The sequence below is a fragment of the Phasianus colchicus genome, chromosome 3, assembly GCF_987193195.1.
Source record: "Phasianus colchicus chromosome 3, bPhaCol1.hap1.1, whole genome shotgun sequence".
Classification (NCBI taxonomy): Eukaryota; Metazoa; Chordata; class Aves; order Galliformes; family Phasianidae; genus Phasianus; species Phasianus colchicus.
This window is the reverse complement of record NC_143438.1, coordinates 81,841,154-81,862,297: the sequence shown is the minus strand read 5'-3', so window position 1 is coordinate 81,862,297 and position 21,144 is coordinate 81,841,154. Positions and strand designations below refer to the sequence as shown.

General features: G+C 39.0%; 1 protein-coding gene across 7 annotated transcripts in view; it reads left to right on the top strand.

The window, feature by feature from the left end:
* ENPP2 (ectonucleotide pyrophosphatase/phosphodiesterase 2) overlaps window positions 1–21,144 on the top strand; it is a 70,241-nt gene that overhangs the window by 20,239 nt on the left and 28,858 nt on the right. For all 7 annotated transcript variants that reach the window (XM_090137944.1, XM_090137940.1, XM_090137939.1 and 4 more), the window contains exons 3-11: window positions 675–830; window positions 2,880–3,005; window positions 5,004–5,064; window positions 6,282–6,379; window positions 7,372–7,451; window positions 8,638–8,757; window positions 17,818–17,873; window positions 20,045–20,110; window positions 20,783–20,855. In XM_090137944.1, coding sequence (XP_089994070.1) covers window positions 675–830; window positions 2,880–3,005; window positions 5,004–5,064; window positions 6,282–6,379; window positions 7,372–7,451; window positions 8,638–8,757; window positions 17,818–17,873; window positions 20,045–20,110; window positions 20,783–20,855 — 836 coding nt within the window. The remainder of the gene's footprint in view (window positions 1–674; window positions 831–2,879; window positions 3,006–5,003; window positions 5,065–6,281; window positions 6,380–7,371; window positions 7,452–8,637; window positions 8,758–17,817; window positions 17,874–20,044; window positions 20,111–20,782; window positions 20,856–21,144) is intronic.

Genomic DNA, 21,144 nt, shown 5'->3' with positions numbered 1-21,144 from the left:
ACACATCAAATACATTGACTTCTTATATATTTCAGTATTTTGTTTAGATTTTATAGTTTAACGCTCTGCAGAAGCTCATCAAAAAGCCTTGCTTTACTTGCTTCTCCATTAATTTATAGAGCATCTTATGGTTTTCACCCATGCATGACATTGATTTAGCACCTTCCAGTACAGCAGACCCAAGTCCTGCTGACTGCATGTAGATTAATTGCAGTTCTTTCCTATGCGAACTGCCCAGCCAACCATGAAAATGTCACTTGGTTTTTGAAAACAAAGGCCTGCTTCTAAGGAATAGCTGCAGCTCTTGGAATTGGATCCTGCAGATATTAATACATTTCTGCTAATGATCTCTTGATTGTTATAGGTAAAGCCAGGTCCATTTCTATACAGAACGTTATCACAGCATGCTGCTTCCTCTTCCATCCCCCATTCCGCCCCCCCCCCAAAAAAAGCTGCCTTTTTGCATTTATTTATTTATTTATTTATTTATTTATTTATTTATTTATTTATTTTTTAATGTTTTGGTTCCATAAGCAACCCTTCTCCTCTCCCTGCTCCCTTCCATTCCCTAAGCAGGCAGCCGAGGTTTCACTCATCCAAGTGGCTTGGGGCTGAGTTGCCTGTCCCACTGCTACTGACCTGACAGATGTTGCCCTGTTTTTTGTTCCACACAGTCCTGTCAGATTCCCCCTGGATCAGTACCTCTGGCTCCTGCAAAAACAGATGCTTTGAACTTCAAGAGGCAGAGCCTCCTGGCTGCCGCTGTGACAACCTGTGCAAGAGCTACAACAGCTGCTGCTTCGACTTTGATGAGCTGTGCTTAAAGACAGGTAGGATGGGTCTCCTGCCCTGCATTGCTGGGGGCTGATGATGTCTGGCTTATGTGACTGGTTGGGACTGGCTGCTATAATCCAGCACTCCCTGCCATAACCCGGGTCTTCTGCTCCCCTTGCTGACTGGGCTTGTCTTGACCCAAAATGCAGGCCGCATACCCTTGCTGGGAGCAGTAGGGATCTGCATCTATTGTTGCTGGGCTTCTGCCATAGTTTCTGCAGAAAAGGGCAGGCTACTGCTTGTACTACCTGAAAAGGAGATATTCTGATACTCATTCACAAACAATAATTGATATTCAGGCACCAGTTGTCCTTCCAGATTACAGTGAAGAGGTAGTAAAGATGGGAGGTTGGTCTCTCAGTGTCAGCCATCCTTTTTTCTCCAAAGTGTATAACTGATATAAATAGGAGATAAAATAACTGAGCAGTTCATGCTTGCTTTTGGATTGTTCATTGCATTTATTTGTGAAAGTGCCTTGGAAGCTGGGAGTGCTAAAGCAGTGCAGGTCTGTTCAGAGGTGACAGGCCGAATTTGTTACCATTGCTCCAGACTCTAATTTCCAAATGTCAGGATGCATATAGCACACTGGTAAAGATGTTTACCTTCCATTCATTAGACCCTGAGGAATGGAAATACAGCTCTACATTCACTTTCTTTTTTCATGACTCACAGGAGAGGGAAACTTCAAAGAGGGTTATGAGTGATGTTTTGTTTCTTAACATTGTGCATTTGAATTATTAGTTGTACTCATCTCTTTGAGTGTTGGCTTAGTGGTCAGAGTTGACACAGGTGCCTTCTACTTTTGCCATTAAATATTTCCTTGCTTTATCAAGGAATTACATTTACAAAGCAAATAAAAGAGAAGTCGAATGACTAAATCTATCACTGCTCATGGATGGGAGATGTTTGAGAGTACTTCCTCAGTTCTGTTTATAATGATATTATTTCAATAGCTTGGTACCAAAAAGTTGTAAGCTAATCCATGAAGAAATGATTTGATTCCAGGCCAAGAAGTTCCAAAATTAAAGCTAAGACTGTTTCGTCCCAGTGTAAATGACTGAAGAATATGAGGATCTGAAAACTTTCAGTGCATGGCACGATGTTTGCTACAAAAGAACAGACTTTCAGTTCCTTAGCCTCCAGTCCACAGGGTACATTATCCACTTAAATGTGTGGATACCTCTGTAGTTCTTAGAATTGTTGTGTACATTTTCTTATAATACCATAGGTATTTATTAAGACGATTATCACATGTACTATCTGTAAATATGATATATTTATTGGAAGAAGGTCCCAAATCAAGGAGAAATGGGGAGTAAGAGAAATTGCTCTGGTGTTTTTTTAACTGGTTGCATGTTGTCAAAAGCAATCTTTTAAGTTTCTTATTGCTTGGGCCAGAACATACGGGAAACCATACAGTTATATCCTCAGGCCCTATTCTAAAATGCAGCACTGTGCTGTCCTCATTTAGACAAGCCTTTAGATCCTAACGTCATTTGCAAGATAAGAAGACTGTGCCATGTTTCTTCAAGTTCTTCTAACTTTGCAGTTGGTGTTGAATCTCATCAACTGAGGTACTGAAAGGTCCTTCTGTCTGTGAGGATCTGATGGAAGCATAATATCAATAATCTCTTTCCAACTTTTTCTTATTTCCCATTGGTTTCCCATTGGACTTGAATATTTGGGCAAAAAAGGATGAATTGTACAAAAAGCACCAACATTTCTAGTTTGCACTCCAGACAGATTCATTTATCTTTCAACAGCCTTTCTTTTCTTCTCTCCTCCATGTGTTTTCTGGCATTCCAGTTGTACAAGTCCTGGATTACAACAACTGTTTGTAGCTGAAGCACTTGTGAGGATGCAGGAGTCCTCCTGTATCTGCAGGACACAAGGCTCCCTTTTATTTCTGCTTGACATACTTGAAATCAAAAACTGGGACAATAGATTTAAGACTCTATAAAGTTGGATGTAGTCATTATGGCTTGAGCGAGTGCTTTTCATTTTGATTATGATCTCTCATTCTTGCTTACTTGTGAATATTTTAGCTCGAGGCTGGGAATGTACCAAAGACCGCTGTGGAGAAACCAGGAATGATGACAATGCTTGTCACTGCTCTGAAGACTGCTTAAGTAGAGGAGACTGTTGCACTAATTACCAAGTCGTTTGCAAAGGTATGTCTTTGGTCTTCCTGCCTCTTATCTTTTGAACCTGATAGTAGGCAGCCCTGTTGGTAAAGTTTTTTTCTAGAGAAGGAACCCTCTTCTTGTTTTGTTCTGATTTTGGGAATAGGGAGGAAGAAAGGGTGAGTTTTGGACTCCTAGTCGAGGTGAATGCAACTAATTTCTTGACAGTAGAAACCCTGTAGAGATACTGAAAGACAAAGATTAGGCACAGATGAGCAAAGAGTTTAAAACAAAATACAAAGGTATTCAGGTGCATTTGACTGCATCACAAGGAAAGCTGGGAGATCTGATGGTTTCAGAAGGAACTGAGCATTCCTAGATAGGTTATCTCAGAAACCTCTCCCATTTCTACTACAAAAGCATCTGTTCAAACTACTTGCATCAAGTAGGCTTTGTTTCTTGCAGGACAGTGTTTGTGAGAATATAACAGCTTTAATTTATGGATCGGGTAGCATGGGCTCCAGGTTACAAGATGGGAATGACCATATCACCTTCTAGACACATGATGTCAGCAATACAGCCTGAACTGGCTGATCTGGGGACAGGCTGTGAAGGCTTAATTATCACCTGATGGTTTGGAGTATGTCCTGCATTGCATTATGTGTCTCCCATTCTGTGGAGGTCTTCTGGTCCTTGGAAACAAGCCTTAGAAGCTCTTACTATTGTATTTCACCTAGTTCTAAATTGTTTGTTTAATGGTGAAGAATTTAAGGTTTGATTTCCTCTCCACCCCTCTCCACCGTTTTGGCCAACTGTACAGTTTCCAAAATGCTGAAAGTGGGGATTTCTTTACTTGGATTCTCTGTTGGGAATTCAGGTAAAATATGCATCTTCCAACAAGGTTATTTTCTTCTTCTTCCCAATGAGACCCAAAGCTTAGACTACTTAAATACTGATACAGTTCTCAGTTCCTGACTTTTTTTGTGAGCTCCCACTTACAAGTATCAAAACAGAGGAATTTACATCTACTGTTTAATGTACATAATCTTTTTTTAATTGCCTAATAACAAATCTCAGTGACTCTGATATCCTGATAGGAATAAGCCCTATCTGAGAACTGTGTTTCCTCTTTATTCATGCTTTTGCTTACCTGAGGATAGCGTTTATCTTTATTTTCCCTTGGAAATCATCCCTCTACATCCCATCATGGTCAATTGGAATTGCTGCAGGACACATTTCCTGCCAATATTTTCTATGGTGCTTTTTGTTTTGTTCTTTTAACTGAGCTACAGTTCCCTTAATAGTGCTAGGTTGGGGAAGTAAGCCTCATTAGCTAATAATTTGTTTTTCAGTTGACCTGTGAAAGGGCAAGTCATGAGCCAATATATAGTCAGCATTCAGTAGTAAAAGCTTAACAAAATAGTTGATTATGTAAAGTAATAAGCTAACTCTGAAAGACTGTTAATACTTTTTTTTATCAACTGCTCCTGATCATAAGCAGCTTCACCTGATCCATGGCCTGTTCAGCTCCCTAAACCAATTGAAAACTATTTCATACAAGTTTCATATTATAAGTTATCATATTTGTTTCTCTTCCCTAGAAAGAGTCTTATTTTATTATTTTGTGTCTTTAGCCAGTAGAAGCAGGTCATGGAGACGTCAGACCTGGTGGGATGGAGGGTATGAATTGGCAACCAGAAACAGTGCTGTACTTTTTTGACAAACTGAAAATATTAACAATTTTTAAGTTTTTAAAATAATAAAAATGTTTTAAATGACTGGTATTGCTAAAGCTTTACTACCATTTCCTTCATGAAAAAGTTTTAGGTTTAGTTTTAAGAGCTGCTCCTAGAAGTGACAGTTTGGATATTTTTGTTGAATAGAATGTAGCCAGAACATTTGTTCACCTGATCATTGTCCGTGAAAGTATGACGAGACAGCCTGTTGACAGATTTAGACTTTATTTTTTTGAATTTTTCTTTGAAATCTGATGCTGTATTCACAGATATTTTTTTTTTCTTAAACTCTGATTTGAATTTCTGGTAGGAGAAACCCACTGGGTGGATGATGACTGTGAAGAGATAAAAACTCCTGAATGTCCAGCAGGGTAAGTGGTTTCTTGTTACCCTAAAGCCAAGTACAACAAGGACAGTGGTCCAGCACTCTGAACATCATGTTTCTGTTTTATCTTTGTAAAGCCTTTGCTGAATAGCAAGTTGCTTACTTCCCTGTCCTTCAGGGTTTGTACAATTGGGTTGTTAATGTGAGCAATGATGTATGATATGGGGGCTTGAACTCTTGTCCTTGGATCACCTTTGATGGGTTTCCCTGTTTTACTTATCTGAGCAGGAAAGATAATTAAGCACCCTTTGAGACTTTGGGAATCTTTTTCAGATTTCTCTAAAAGTTAGGCTGGCTGAGGCCTTTTTTTTTTTTTTTTTGTTATTAACATTATCTTACTAAGTGAAGGGATTTCAAAACTGCAATGGGTAATAGGCTTGACTTAAAAAAAAAAAAAAAAAAGCAAAAGAAGAGCAATGAAAATGTAAGAGCATCTGAAACCAGTTATCTTACTATTATGCTTAAAGGCAAACATCTGCTTAGGTGCTGCACTGCGCTGCAGCTCAGTCTCTGCTATTAGGAGAAGAGTTTGGAGGAAATAGGAGCTCCTGTTCTCCTGGTAACAATGATATCTTACCCCTGCAGTGAGTGACCATCATTAAACACTCGGGCATGTCCATCCAGGACACATCTATGCCTACTTGGATTCAAATCCAAGTAGAAGTAGTAAACAAAATATAATAAAATGACAAGGAATACCATCATCTTTAGTATGTGAGAATGGGCTGTGCCTCTTAGAGCTTGCACAAGATGCCACATGGACTTTCTGTAAAGACAGAAGACCAGCTGTCCTGAAACATGTGGTTTTTAACTACAGACTGTGTGCTAGGCTGGGTCCTTGTGCATACAATTTTTTTTGTAATTTTTTTTTTGTTGTTGTTGCTCTTTACCATCTCTTTCTGTAAGCATTTGCCTTTTTGGGCTGTGTACTTCTGGCTGCCTAGGGAAGATTTCTTTTATGTTGGAATGTAGCCCTTCAGCTGACCGTGACCACAGTCTGAATGTTAGTAAGAATTAAGATTATCAGTTTATGCTGATCTATTGAGTAAGCAAGTAAGCCAAATAAATAAATAAAAAAAACAGATAGCACATGTAGTAACCGTACTTTAAATTCTCTGGACCCTCAGTTAGCAAGTGAAAATTAAAAAAAATATAAAATAATTTTAAATGCTGACTTATACTCCTGCTGCTTCTGCTTTTTAGCTTTGTTCGTCCTCCTTTGATCATCTTCTCTGTTGATGGTTTCCGTGCATCATATATGAAGAAAGGGAACAAGGTCATGCCCAATATTGAAAAACTGAGTGAGTACATCTGTTTTCTTACAATAAACGAAAGACAGTCTCATGCAGTCGGGTTGTTTTCATTGTGTATTGAGTAACAAAAGTCAGCATGGGTCTGGCGTGTAGAAGGGCTCTGCCAAATGCATGGCTTTTCTGACTCAAAACTCTAATAAAGATTACATTTATTTTCCATAAAAGCAAATTGCATTAGTCCCCTTAGGTTTAGATAGTATCATCTGGTGACTTGAAGGACCCTGGCTAAAGCAGCTTACAGCAAAGAATGAGAAGAGAGCTGCTTTAGGGAATGCAACCCGGAACTGGTGGTGTTAATTTGGTTTGTCAGCAAACAAATGAATCTTCAGTACGTGATATGTATCATACCATAGTATGGGCTAGTTGAGATGTGCCTGCAAAATTTTGCACTTGAGTCACAAATGCAGAAGACGTGGGTCCTGGTTTTGTAGTGTACTGGACACGCTGTATGTTTGAGCTTTTTAGTGTAGTATGGTAGCTTGTGTACGTGCTCATATCCTTGAAAGGTGGTTTTTTCCCTGTGTATTTGCTGGCCCTTGCATTTGTGTAGCCAACTGGGGAGCTGTGGCCAAAGCCTATTGTGAAACTCCCTCTTCAGTGTATTTGTCATTTAAAATTAGTGTGCGATTTCTCATGTTCCTTTATTCAACAGCATGACACTTCCAATGAGTATGAATACTCAAAGGGGGATAACTCAGAAGGGACAGCAGTCCATGGAAATGTAGCGAGTTTAGTAGTACTAGCTTCTCTGTTTCAGTTGTTTACTGTGAAGTGCAAAGTAGCATGTGTGGATTTAGCACTGCAGGAAGACTTGCCAGTGGTCATCAGAGGATGTTCATTTAAGTTGGTTAAAGTTTAACCACTTTCTGCAGCATTTTCAGTGAAAGCAATTGACTTTTTTTTTTTCTTTTTTTTTTTTTTCTTTTTTAAGTCTCAGAGCTTCACTTTTGTAACGTTTGCATTCCCTGCTGATTTTTCAGGATCTTGTGGAACGCATTCTCCTTACATGAGGCCAGTCTACCCTACAAAAACCTTCCCCAACTTGTACACCCTCGCTACTGTAAGTCCTTGGGAAGGATTTTTTGGTGATAAAATGTTGCACTTCACTAGAAATGTGGGTTGTGGGAAGCAAGATTTTTTTTTTTAATAGAACTCCTTCACAGTCAATCCTTTTCTCCCTTATGTTAAGTAGGTTTTATTTTTTTTTCAGTATTTTGAAGTTTTGAGACAAAGCATTTCTCTCTAATATGCACAATGTTACAGCTTTCCTGCATTTTCCTATGCCTGTTTTTGCAGTTATTTGTACTGCTGTATAATTACAGGTCATGGTTTTTCTGGGGGAAAAAAAAACAACAACCCAGAATACAACCAGCAGTTGTTCCTTCACTGGAGGAGCTGAAGTCAGTAGGGCTGACTTAGCAACCCACTTAAAATTTACAGCTGCTGAGCGTGTCTGGATGCTGCTTGGGTTCTGCAGTAAACGAACCATCACTTCTGTGCCCTGGTGGCACAGCTGGTGGCCAGGCTGTCCCCAGTCTGAGATGCAAACACTGCCATGTGACAGTGCTCCTGAAGCAGAAGCCACTTTTTTTTTCCCCCTTCTTTTTCTTCCTTCAACCTCTGCACAAATATTAAGATAAAAGAAGGGATGGACAAACAAGCAGCTGAGTGTGGGAGAGGGCAGGAGAGAAAGGGAGATTAGAAATCTCTTAAATCACTCTTACTTCTGGGGAAGTTGAGGTATAAAGCCTCTGGGTTTATATCACTGTTTGGGTGTCTTGCTTTGGTTTCTTCTTAGAAATAGCTCTAACAGAGGCACTAGCAAAGATAAACTATTATAAAATGGGAATGCAGATTCTAACTCTTGCTACTGGAAAATGAATTACCATTTCCAGAAAGGGAATTCATAAAGAGGAACTCAAAGTTCAAGTAGATCTTCATAATTTTTTTTGTTTATTTTTGATGGCCTCAAACTAACTCCTAACCAGTGAGAAAATACTTCAAAGTATCCAGCAGCAGAAGTTTTTGTGCTTTTTTATTTTTTCTTTTAGCACAATTCAGTCATTTCCTGCTGTTTTCACACTACTATAGCCAATTTTAAATGTGCTTATCTTGAAGTTAAAACCTTTTTTGGTGTTGTTACAAAGACACCCATTTTAAAATAATTCAGTGGTATTTGCAGATAGCTATGGGGACTGCATTTATGTGCATTAGGGTTTTACTAATTAATCTGTTTCTGCACAAAGGGACTCTATCCTGAATCACATGGAATCGTTGGCAATTCAATGTATGACCCAGTGTTTGATGCCAGCTTCAGTCTTCGAGGGCGAGAGAAATTCAATCACAGATGGTGGGGAGGTCAACCAGTAAGTTTCAGATTCCCTCCTTCTCTCTCCCTCCTCCTTCCCCTCCCCCTGTGCTGTGGAACATAGCCAATAATAATAATTAAAAAAATACATCTGTGAACAATTTGTACCTGATCTCCCCATGGCTGGCCCTGTGTCTATCAGTGCAATGTAACGTTTTGAGTTGGCTTTTGCTTTTCAGAATAATAAAGCCATTGATTATGGAAAGGTGCTTGTGTTGATAAGTATAAATTAGATGTGGCTAGGAAAAAACCCTCACTTTAGGCAGCAGTTTAACACGAATTACTGTATTTTCATCACTGTGGCACAGTGTTTCCTTTTCATTATGGGTTTCTCAGGTTTTCGTCCTAGTAATGTTCTTCTGGCAGTTTTAGTATTAATGTTCTGTCAGAGTAGCATGGCACAACTTCATAATTATTATTTGTTAAGTCCACAAGTGATTGCTGTTGCCTGACATGCTGCAGAGGGTGTAGAAGTTTGTGAATTAATTTCTGCCTAGAACACAGCAGCAATGGCTGAGCGGATCTCTCTCTTGAATAAGCATGGCAATTGGTTTTCTCCAGGTCTGAATACTTATTTTAGGCATGGAAATGGCCTCTTTGTAAGGATTAAAAGGAGGTCCCTTTGCTTCTACTGAACTTTCTCCTATTACCAGAGGCTTTAGTGATCTGCTTTAATTTGCCACCAAAGATAGTTTTAAATTAAACTAATAAGTTTTACATGCAAGCAGCCAAGGCACATGTACTACATTGATTACTTGGGGACCTAGCATGTAAAAACTTCCTGAGCAGTTAAACCAGATAGTGCCATTTTCTACACCAGAAATCGAGGCCATTTTTACAGGAAGCAGTACAAGCCTTCTTACTCCCTGAGGAGCAAGACTGTAATCAGGAAGAATGCTTCTAAATGGGAGCCAGTGCTAGATTGCTTCATACATCAGTACAGGTTAGGGGCTGACCTGGAAAGGAGCTCTGTGGAGAAGGACCTGGGTGTCCTGGTGGACAACAGGTTGACAATGAGCCAGCAGGCTGCTCCTGTGGCCAAGAGGACCAGGGGTATCTTGAGAAGAGTGTGGCCAGCAGGACAAGGGAGGTTCTCCTCCCTCTCTTCTCTGCCCTGGTGAGGCCACATCAGAAGTTCTGTGACCAATTCTGGGCTCCCCAGTTTAAGAAAGAGAGGGAACTTCCAGAGAGAGACCACAGAGATGATGAGGGGCCTCTCCCATATGAGGAAGGCTAAGAGACCAGTCTCAGTTCAGCCTGAAGAAAAGGCTGAGAGGGGATCTTATCAATGCTTACGAATGTATATAAGAAAGGTGTCAAGTGGATAGGGCCAGGCTCTTTTTAGTGGTGCCTAGTGACAGGACAAGGGGCAATGGGCATAAACTGGAATACAGGAAATCCCATACAAGCATGAGGAAAAAAAATATTTTGAGGATGATAGAGCACTGGAGCAAGCTGCCCAGAGAGGTTGTGAAGTCCTTCTCTGGAGATATTCAAAACCTGCCTGGATGCTTTCCACTGCAACTTTATCTAGGGAACCTGCATTAGCAGGGGGTTGAACTGGATGATCTCCCTTCCAGCCTCTATGATTCTGTAACGGAGATGGGTGTTGGAAGGGGACTGGGAATACCATAATCTGTCATTGCTGTTTGCTCAAATGATCGGTGTCATCCTCCAAGTCTCTGAGACATTAGTATCCCAGGAGACAAAAGGAAGTTACTTAGCAAGCATGTGTTATTTGTCCACATGTGGTTTTAGTCCACAACAAATGCGAGACAAGACCATTTAGAGTTGCAGGCAGATGTGTGACAGGCAGATGTCTGGCTGTAGCTGAGCCAGAATGAGGTATTTGTGCACTTGTAAAATTTGTCAGCAGTAATGAGGGGCGTAGTAGCTCCCTTACCCAGCTATGACCTAGATTAGTTTTTAGCATAGGTTGTGTAGAGTAGAGAAGGTGATGCAGTGCCAGGCTGTTATCCATCTAGATCTGAGCAAAGCAGCAGGATTAAAGCTAGGAGCAGTGGAAAGGTGACAGCGGGTAGCTTCTTCCTTCATCCTAGCTACAGCAAGAGCTGCACACTGAATGGCATCTGCAGTGTGCTTGCTGCACTCAAACATTGATCTCATGGACAGTATTGTGGGTCAGCTGTTTGATAGCTTGTTAGGCAGCTGCAGTTTTAATTGTTCATTGCAAATTTAATTGTGCATCTCAACCAAGTTTATGTAGGAATAACTCAAACTTACTTTCAGGGACTGTGCAAATGTCTCTATTTTTAAACTGCAATATTTTAGTAGCCTGTGTATATTGCATCAGCTGTCATGTTGAGTGGGGGATATTGGGTAATTCTAACACCCGCTCATTAGAAACACCTCTGCTATTACAGAGAATATAAGTCATTCTGGATTGTAAACACGGGTCATGAAAAATGTCAGCTGAAAAGAGTTCAAGGAAGTTACACAACTGTGGATGACCACACGCTAGAAAAAAATTCTCAGAGGATAAAGGGGAGTGTTGTATACACAAATAAGGATGTTAAAATAGAACAGCTGATCCAAGGAAGTGTTAGAATCAGATAATAAGCTGGAAATCTCCTTGGAGAATTGGGAACATGCATAGAGGAATGGCTGTAATTCAGTTCCTACACACTTATTATGAGGAGAACCTGTAAGTCTGGCAAATGTGAGTGGCCACACTGTCTGGGTTAGAAGAGAGAACATTTCTGCAAGAAATCTACTGACATAAATGATCCCCTCTCTGCACATGGAGGAAATGCATGCTTTGCATGTGTTTATTTGCAGAATCAAGGAAGTGTGACAATGAGCTACTAAAAATTACAGGGCAGAGATTTTGATGGGAGAAAAAGTTCTCTCTCCTGTATGTAGATTAGATATATAGTTCTAATTCATTTCTAATTTAATTTGATATCTAAGTGAATTTCTAATTAATTTTTATTATTTTACCTAAACATTGCATTCATTAAAAACTGCCAAGAAAGGGTACGTTTTCAAAGACAGTAAAATTAAGGGAGGAAGAAAGAAAATCTTGCCTGTACATCACAAAGTGTTATTCAACCGATCCCTTTTAGGTCTTGGTCTCAAAGTGTAGTGCTCAGCTCTGGAGAGGTACTTGGTTAGCACAGAACAGGGGGTTATTATCTAAAACTGCCCACCTTCCCCAGGAAGGAAGAAGTTATTACTGGGGTCCCTACCTTCACATTATAGCTAAAAACTGCCTTGAAGAGAATGTCTTTTAACGTTAATCATTCCTAAAATACTTCCTCGCTCCTGGATAAGTCTATTGTATATAGTTTGTTAAAATGTATTTGGGTTTTTTTTTGTTAAATTACTTGTTCTGATAGTGAGCACTTTGCTAGGAAGCAGCCAAGCTAACACATGGCATCAGTGGGTTTTGTCAAATGAGTAGTTTAATGTTTTCACACAAGGAATTGTGAGAAATTTATTTTAAGAGCAATAGGAAAAGGGGAAGGAGGGAGCAGGTAGTTTTGGAAGTGCTCAGAGATCCTCTAACTGGTGGTGAGACTTCCTGAAACCTGTTTTTCTGACTTAGTATGTAACCTTTATTTATTATATAAGCTTAAAACCACCTTGTTTTTTAAAAGAAAAAAGTGTGTGACAGGAAACAGCTGCATAACCACTCCTTCTTGTATTGCTACAGCGTCTCACAGAAATTGTGAGCATCAGAGCCCCTGTTCTCAAAGGAGAAACTAACTTCACTGCTCATTTTTCATGAGGCTGAAACTGTTTTTATCCAAGTAACTTCAATCACTGAAGTCAACTGCCTAAATTAAGACCCCAGCTGCCTTTGGCTTCTGTTTAGCAGTAGTTTTCCACATGTTGATTTGGCGTAGTGAGTTTAAGCTTACAATACAGGCAATATGTTGCTTTTCTCAGTGATCTTTCATAATCCTTAGAAATAATCCTTTGGCCTCCTTAAGATCAGAAGATGATAGGTATAATACTGTAGTTTTATGAGGGCTGTAGTTAATGAGGACAGCCTTCATAAGGCTGTCCAGTTTGTATGTGAGTTTGCCTCTAAAAATGCCTCTCTTTTCAGAAATATCTTAATTGTAATCACAGAGGGTGGTTTAGGGCACCTTGTATGACACTTTACTTTCACTTCTAAAATTGTAAGAAAGAAGAAATATGGCTAAAGCAAGGCCTCTGGGAGTGATGACTCCAACTTTTACCTCACTGGCAGGAAAAGTGCAAATGATGCAGGAAGGTAACAAGTAGCATCACTGTGCCAAGTTAATTCTACTTGCCTGCACCACTCTTGTTTATGTTTGTTTGGGAAATAGCGATCATCAATCCTAAATGTGGAGGGGATTTCCCATTCATGCATGGCCTCTTCGCAGTTGCAGTGGGTGTCTGTGCTACCTCCATTCCTGACATGGATTTCCTTCCCTGGCTGGCAGCTGTGTTTGCTCAGTTTGCAATGAGGCCTGCCCCTCCTGTTGGCCCTGACCTGAGGTGTGCCACTGCTGTTCTTGAATGATGCAACAGGACACAGGCAGACCTTGAAAATGCATGGACATTCATTTATTCACAGAAGGTTAAACGTAGGGAGATGCTGCGCTCTCTGTGCAGGTTTTCAAAGACATTCAACAGCCATTTGAAGAACTTTGTAGTATCTGTGCAAACACATGCCTAGCAACTGAAAGAAGGGAGAACTTGGGACTTGTGTGTTGCATAGTGCACTTCCACCTCAAGTTGCTTAGCCTCTATTTTTATCAGTAAATAAAGGAGCAAAAGAAAGAATTGTAGTTTCTCAACAAAGAGGATATACTTAGCTTACAGTAGATGTCATGTAAGCATCTAGTTAACTGTTTATCATGTCTTGGGATGTTTGCCGGTGTACTTGAATTGAATCAGTGGTTCTGTTCCATCTTTTTATGATGGAAAATTTAGATTTCCTCTAATTCCCAATATGACACAGTAGGAACACAATATGAACACAGATTAGTTAATCTTTGATATATATTTATATCTTATATATATATCTTATTTGCGTAAGCAATTTAAATCAGAAATATGGTCTTTTTATATCTTACAATACTATAAAACGTGTCCCATCTGAAAACCAGAGGTGCTCATCTGACGTAGAATTTTATATGTATCTGCTTAACTAACATTAGCAGTTAAAACCAATGTATTTATGTATGGCAAATAAATTACGTAAGTTCACAAATGGAACTGACCTTGCAATGGGTAACACAGTACACTTTATGATAAATGACCTGAACAGATGTGACAGATGTGCATCTAATATATTGCATTTACATGCTTAGTACTGGAATATCTAAGATTAAATAATTTAAAGACTGTGACTCTAACCAACAGAGAGGAGATGAAACAATTTTTATTCCATTCCTGATTTTGACTGTTTCACATGGACATTGTTGAGAGGACATCACCTAATTTTTTCTTTTGTATTGTACACTGATTGACTGCACAGACTCATTAACTTGGAAGAAGCATGAATGACTTGCACTCTGTCTTGAAAGTTAGTGAATTTAAGTTAATGACACTGAGAGATATTCATTGGCAGTGAGGCTCTAGTAGCAGTTTGCCTTGATTTTCTGCTGGAGTTAATATCCTATAGCCAAGGGTAGGAAGTAAATTTGTGCATGCCCATCATCTGTTCCAGCTGCCAGTCTGTTACTTGATTTTAGCTAATCAGTAAAGAGTATGGTACCAGGGACACTTCTGGTAGAGAAATAGACTGCCATCACCATTTTCTGTCACAGCTCCAAAACACACTAGAAGTTTGATTTAAAGTTTGTTCAGTGTAGATGAAAACTCTTTCACCTGGGAGACTGCTGCTGCTTCAATGAGTACTGTAAGATCACAGAATCATTAAAGTTGGAAAAGACCTCTATGATCATCTAGTCCAATCATCAACCCATCCCCACCATGCCCACTAAACAGTGTCCCTCAATGCCACCTCTATAGGTTTCTTGAACACCTGCAAGGACAGTGACTCCACTACCTCCCCGGGCGATCTGTTCCAATACCTCACCATTCTTTCTGAGAATGAATGTTTCCTAATATCCAACCTGAACCTTCCCTGGTGCAGCCTGAGGTCATTACCTCTCATTTTAAATGATGTCTCTGCAAATGCTTTGTTATGTGGTCGCCTTAGGTATGGTGTTGAATCACACTGGACTTTATTATTTTGCTTTTAAATGAACCAAGGGGTTTTTTTTTTAATCTTCTGTTCAAAAAAACAGGGATGAATGTCCAGCATTTTTCTTGTAACCTTGGGTTCAGCCAGTCTCTGTCTGGCAATGTTCTAAGGGAATCATTTCAAACTTACTTCACATGTGTTGCAGATAGATATGGACCATTTGACTTGTTGGTCTTCGCTTTTAACAGATCAACAGTCTTCGCTGTTTCAAGTCCAGCAGATGCGTTTTCTCATTCAAATAGTTAATGCCAATGTAAATTGCTGCATTAGGAGCAGAGGGAGAGCATTTTTTCCCTATCTGTAGCCGGTCTAGGGACACTACTGTTCTCTTACTGCTGACAGAGGATAGTACAACTAGGGGTGATCCACAGTAAGATCACCTGGGAGAGACTGTCAGACCCTGTAGTATGACAGAGGAGAAGCCTGAAATAGACATCTACAAGTGATTTCAGCAGTGCTAACAGTCAGGAGCAGCACAGGACATACTCAGCTGCTGTGGGTGGAACTTGGCTTGTTTCATTTAGCTGACAAGATGCAGACTGGACCACCTGTATGTGTGCAGTCCAAAGCACTAGAAAGTCAAACAGATGGTAAAATTCTAAAACTGAATTCCCTGGACTTAGTTTATTGGTACCATCCCAAAGTTATCTGCAAAATTATTTAAAGTTTGCAGGAACGCAAACACTTTCAAAGAAAAATAAATCTGCTGCAGCTCTGGAGGGACAATGGTTTTCCAAGTACAGCAAGACCAAAGAGCATAACAGCAGTGGAGCTGACACTCGTTATGCTAAATTTATATTTGACCTCTCTTCTCTGCTGTGGTAGGATTCTGCTCTGGGAATAAATCTGAAGTGCAATGGAAAATGTATTTGCTTTAAATGTTGACTCTTTTTCATGTGGGAAGGCCGAGAACCACTAATGAGTATGGAGTAGCTCCTGTCTTAGTTTGACACAGGGTCTGGGTTGGAGTTATATACCCTTTGCTGACATAGATGACACAAACAGGCTTGTGGATATGTCCTTGCATTACAGGCACACCTCTGACTACAGCATACAGTCTCCAGCTTGAAGGCACTTTTCCTTGTCTCTCCTCACCTTCACCTGCATCTTTCTGTCTAGTCAGTGTTTGTCCATGAGCATTGCAAAACAGTCTCTCTGTTATTCAATAGTGTCCAGATTCCCATGTAAAATCAAACTCATGGACTTTCTGCTTCTGTTCTTATTGCATTCATTTAGTAGACAATCATTTCTATAGTTACCCTGGATATATTCTTCCCTGAAAAAGAGAGGATACATTACCAGAACGTTAGGATATAATGAAAACAATTGGCTTTTTTATCGCTGTGATTTTAAATGAACTGGATTGAGTCCTCTCAGATTTGAAGGAGTAAAAGATGTAAAGATAAGGTAGGAGGTGTGTTCAATGCACTAGAAAGGAAAATAGAATCAATTTTTCCACAATTGTGAACATAACAATATCCAAATTTAATTTCCATTAACTACAGCCTCAGTGTGGAAATGATCTTTTATTAGACTGTGCCGAATTAAATTCAGTGAAGACTAATGCATGAATAATTCATGCATGACATTTGAATAATGAATGCCTGGATGACAGTTCATAAGTGCCTGATAGAGCAAGGAAGAGTGGCCTGGAATGTATTTTGAAGAGCTGATTTAAAGTAAGCCAAAGATTTATCAATCAATAAGGAAGGGATCTGTGCTTTGGCTTAAATGGTAATGAAATGACTAAATTGTGGAATGCGTAAATAATGACATGGGAAAGCAATTTTCTAGTTTTATGTATAATATTAGCATTTAAGTCATTACCACTTTTGAAATAAGTTTCAAAATAATTTGCTACATCCTTGCAAAGAAATTCAGTACCACCAGGCTACAAACTGATTATGAACCTTTCTGACACTTGGTCATTCTGATTCCCCCGCCTTCTATTGGTATTCTTAGAATAAAAAGAAAAGAGAAAGAGGATAACTAGAGGTATGATGTGGCTTTCACTGAAGAAAGATCAAACTAACTTGAAAAGTAATAAACGGGGGAATATAGTTGCGGTTTACAAAATAATGAATGTTTTGTAGAAGTGGGAAGAGAAAGAATTAATAACATGTTTTCCCATTATGAGAACAGTACCTTAAACCCAGTGACATCGTCATTTTCAAACCAAACAAAACTACACTCATACATTGTTGCTGCTCCAAACTATTTTATTGCCAGAAAAACGGATGAGTTTAAAAAATGAATTTGAAAAAATCTGGAATATTGTTTCTGTCATTTCCATCCATCACCACTTTGGGGGAGCTCAAAGTTCTTAAACTTCTATGGAGGAAGATGTTCCTTCACACTTTCTTTATACCTCTGCTCCCTTTTATTTTTTGGTACTCTTTATCAACTCATTATTTGCTGATGGCTACTGATGGTAGAATCAGCAAAGAGGGTTTTTTGTGTAGATCCTGCTGAGTATTGAGCTGTGTTCTTTCCTACCTGACTGTCCTTCAAAACTTGAACTTTAAAGAGCTCAGGTGAGGTATGTCTGATTTTTGAAAATTGAATGGGGTGAAATACTTGAGAAATTTCGGTCCATGTATTGTAATGCTTTCCATTAGAAGTAACAAAGATATTTAGGGGTGAAACTACAGAACATCAGCTGATGCACTGCTACAGAGTCTGTGTAGGTTTGTCACTCCACATGTTCAAATTAGGGATGGAAGCTGAAGCCTGCAGTTTTTATTTCTAAGCTCAGGGTAGAAGAATGTGCCTTGAAAACATTTTCTTTTGATTTCAGAGGGTCATTAAGGATCTGAACACATTCTAATCCTCTTATATTTTCCTCATTAGATTTGGATTACTGCAGCCAAGCAAGGGGTGAAAGCTGGCACATTCTTCTGGTCTGTGTAAGTGTCTCTGTTTTCTGGATATTTGTAACTAATAAATCTGAATTAATTCAGTGCAAAGATTTATTAATTGTTTTCCGTGCTGTAAACGTTTGGTAGCTGCTCAGTTGGAGACTGTACCTGTAAGCCTCTCATTTCATTTCTCAAATGTTTCTCATAACTAAAACTAATTCTACAGTTTGATACAGGTTTATATACCGATATTTAGCAGCTGTTTGAACTAAAGAATGACTGTGTCAAAAATTACTTTTCTTCATTTGACTGTGTTGTTTTGCCTCCTCAGTATTGCTGGCAAAGCCTTCTAGACTTCTGAGTGTTTGTGCAAGACTTTTATTTTCCTCATGTCATGTGACATCAACAGCCTAATTCACTCCCTCTTTTTACAATCCAGCCTGGCCTTTGAAGAATAATAATCTAGTTCCCATTTATTAAGAGATAGCCTTGAGGACCTTTGCTCTTTATTCTGTTCTTTAATGGTTCTGAATTATTTTCCCTTGTCCCAGCTAAGACATCTTCCTAACTAAAAATGAATGGGTTTTAATAACTTCTGAGTTCTGAGGAATTCAGATGTATCAATGTCTCCATTTCCTTTAAGTGGCAAGATTGCAGGAGTGAAGAAAATGGTCATACTATCAAGATTAAAAGTACTGATGGGATTTACCTATTTTTTGGTTCCATTTTGAATAATATTCTTTGATGCTCTGAATATCATAAGCATATGGAGGAAATAATAAATGTACAGTGTATATAGCTGGTAAGAGGTTTAGGTTTGCAAGTCAGTTGCCAGGCAGATCTTTGATCTACTTCTCTACAAAGCATAGAAATTTATGCAATACCTAAGCACTACAACTACATAGTAACCAGAAGCACCTTGGCTGATCCATATCTGGGGATATAAAACATAAGGGAAAATAACCAAGGCTGTATTGTAGATATATATACCCATAGCAAGAAAGGGATTCAGCCACTTTACATACAAATGAAATACATCCTCCTTAAAACTGTATCATTTAATTTGGAGTATGGAATGTTTTTGGTGAAAAAACTCAGATAAACTCTTTTAGGGAAACAGTAGTGTTTAAGCACTTGTAAGTCTCAAGTGATTTATTTTTGAAATAATGAAGATTTTTCAAATTGGGCAACTAATAAGTTTCAAAATGGCAATACCTAACATTATTCTGTCTTATGATATTTCTTTGTCTGCAAATTTTAGCATTATTTGTCATCTTTATAACTGTTCTACAAGTGGAAGTTTTCTGTGTAGATGGAGGATGGCAACCAGTGTTGTTGTACAAGCCATTAAGTAACTTGTTTCAAAATGACATCTGTATTTCTCCATCAAATACACTTCCAAAAAATGCTGAATTTAATTCACTATGGTAATCCAAGATGGTTGTACTTGACTCTTTTCTTGGGACTCTGCAATTGATCTAAAGGAATTTGAAACCACTGATGCTGTTGTATTAAAATATTTGTATGGTCACTGATCTGCAGAGCTTTCTTAAGAGAGATTTTGAAATGTAACAGCTGTTTACTTGTTTAGTCATTTACATAGCAATAATTTGGCCTCTGCAGCCAAGTGAGACGTCTCAGGATAACAGTGAATTGTGATTTATCTATTCTGCAGAGAGAAGTTGTAAATGTTGTGCGAGTCACCATGCTGACTGCCTGATGTTTCAGATGACTCTGGTTTGATTTATACCTGCTTAATCCTATTTGGTTACTATTAAGCCAGTGGGAGTTTTTCTAATGTCTTTAAGACTAGCATTTAGACTTGTACCAATGTGAAAAATGTCATGGTTTTTACTCATGCCAGCTATTCCAACTGCAGCGCTACTGTGCATAAAAGCAGTTCATCTGGGTTAAAGATACCAGGATGGATCTTTAGTCACTGCTATTAGAATGATTTGGTTTCCTACCTTCAGTTCTGACTCCATTTATGAGCTTTTAATCCAATTTATTTAGGAGTATGTGGACATGCAAGAGATCAGAAGTGACTATTTGCAAAATAAGAATCAGTTCCAAACAAGAAACAAGATGCAGTATACTAAAAGGAAATGACATTATTATGGTTGATGACAGTGACATTAGAATCAGTTCACAGCAAGGCTGTTTTGATGCTTCTTGTAGTCTCTGATAAAAAGGCATATTTTTTGTGTTTTGTGGTCTAGCGTCATTCCCCATGAGCGCAGAATACTAACAATACTGCAGTGGCTGACCCTTCCGGATAACGAAAGGTAATTCAACCTGTTATTGGTTAATTGCTAGCTTATACTCTTCTCAAAAATAACTGGAAAAGAGCAAGGGGAAGTTTAATTTTGTGAAACCATCATAGACTTCAGGATTTGGTTTGATTTGTTTTGATTGGTTGGCTTTGTTTGTTTTTTTATCCTAGCTTTTAACCATCTTCATTTTGATTCTTAACAAATGTATGGTATGAATTTCTTTCCCATCTAGAAGCATTTAATTACATGGATTAACATGGATAGTTTTTTAGCCTACTGAGTCTAATACGGCTTAACAACCTTGTCGGCAGTGGCAGAACTGGACTCTGAGGACTGGGAAAATGTTAAGATTTTAATGATGACTATTTTTTCCATATACAAGTTTGCACACGCTGCTGGCTGCAAAGCTCTGGAGGGCGACTGTTGTGATCCCACTTACAGAGCTAAGAAAGTGTGCGTCCTCAGATGGTACCCTGGGTGCCTCTCGGCATGTGTTCTGGGATTTAATAAAGTTGTAGAACAATTAATTGCTTAATCATACCATGGAAACATATGACTGAGAAACAGTTCTCTTTAAAGCCAACTCTCATTGCAAGGTTGGTTTTATTTGGCTTGACCTGGCAGGTTTGGGGCTTTTTGTTGTTGAAGGAAAGCTGTCCCGAACAAGGCCTTTCTTTCTTTCAGGCCTTATGTTTATGCTTTCTACTCCGAGCAACCAGATGCTGCTGGCCACAGATATGGACCTTTCAACTCAGAGGTTAGTAGAGATTTTCTTCTGTAGAAAAAGCACACGTCTAGAATACATTTTTAGAATAACTGCTGATGCTCAGAAGTAATATTTTTAGCAAGTTTTTTCACCCATTTCTGTAGTACACGTCACCTCTGCCAGAGAAAGCAAAATTATTGTTTAAGGATTTATCTTGTGATATTCAGTTCTGAGAAGGAACGGCCCGTGCCTTTCATAGATTGTTCCTCTCTGTGATATGAAAATGCAAATGGAAATCTCTCTTTGGCAAAGATGAGATTATAATTGGGTGTGACAACAG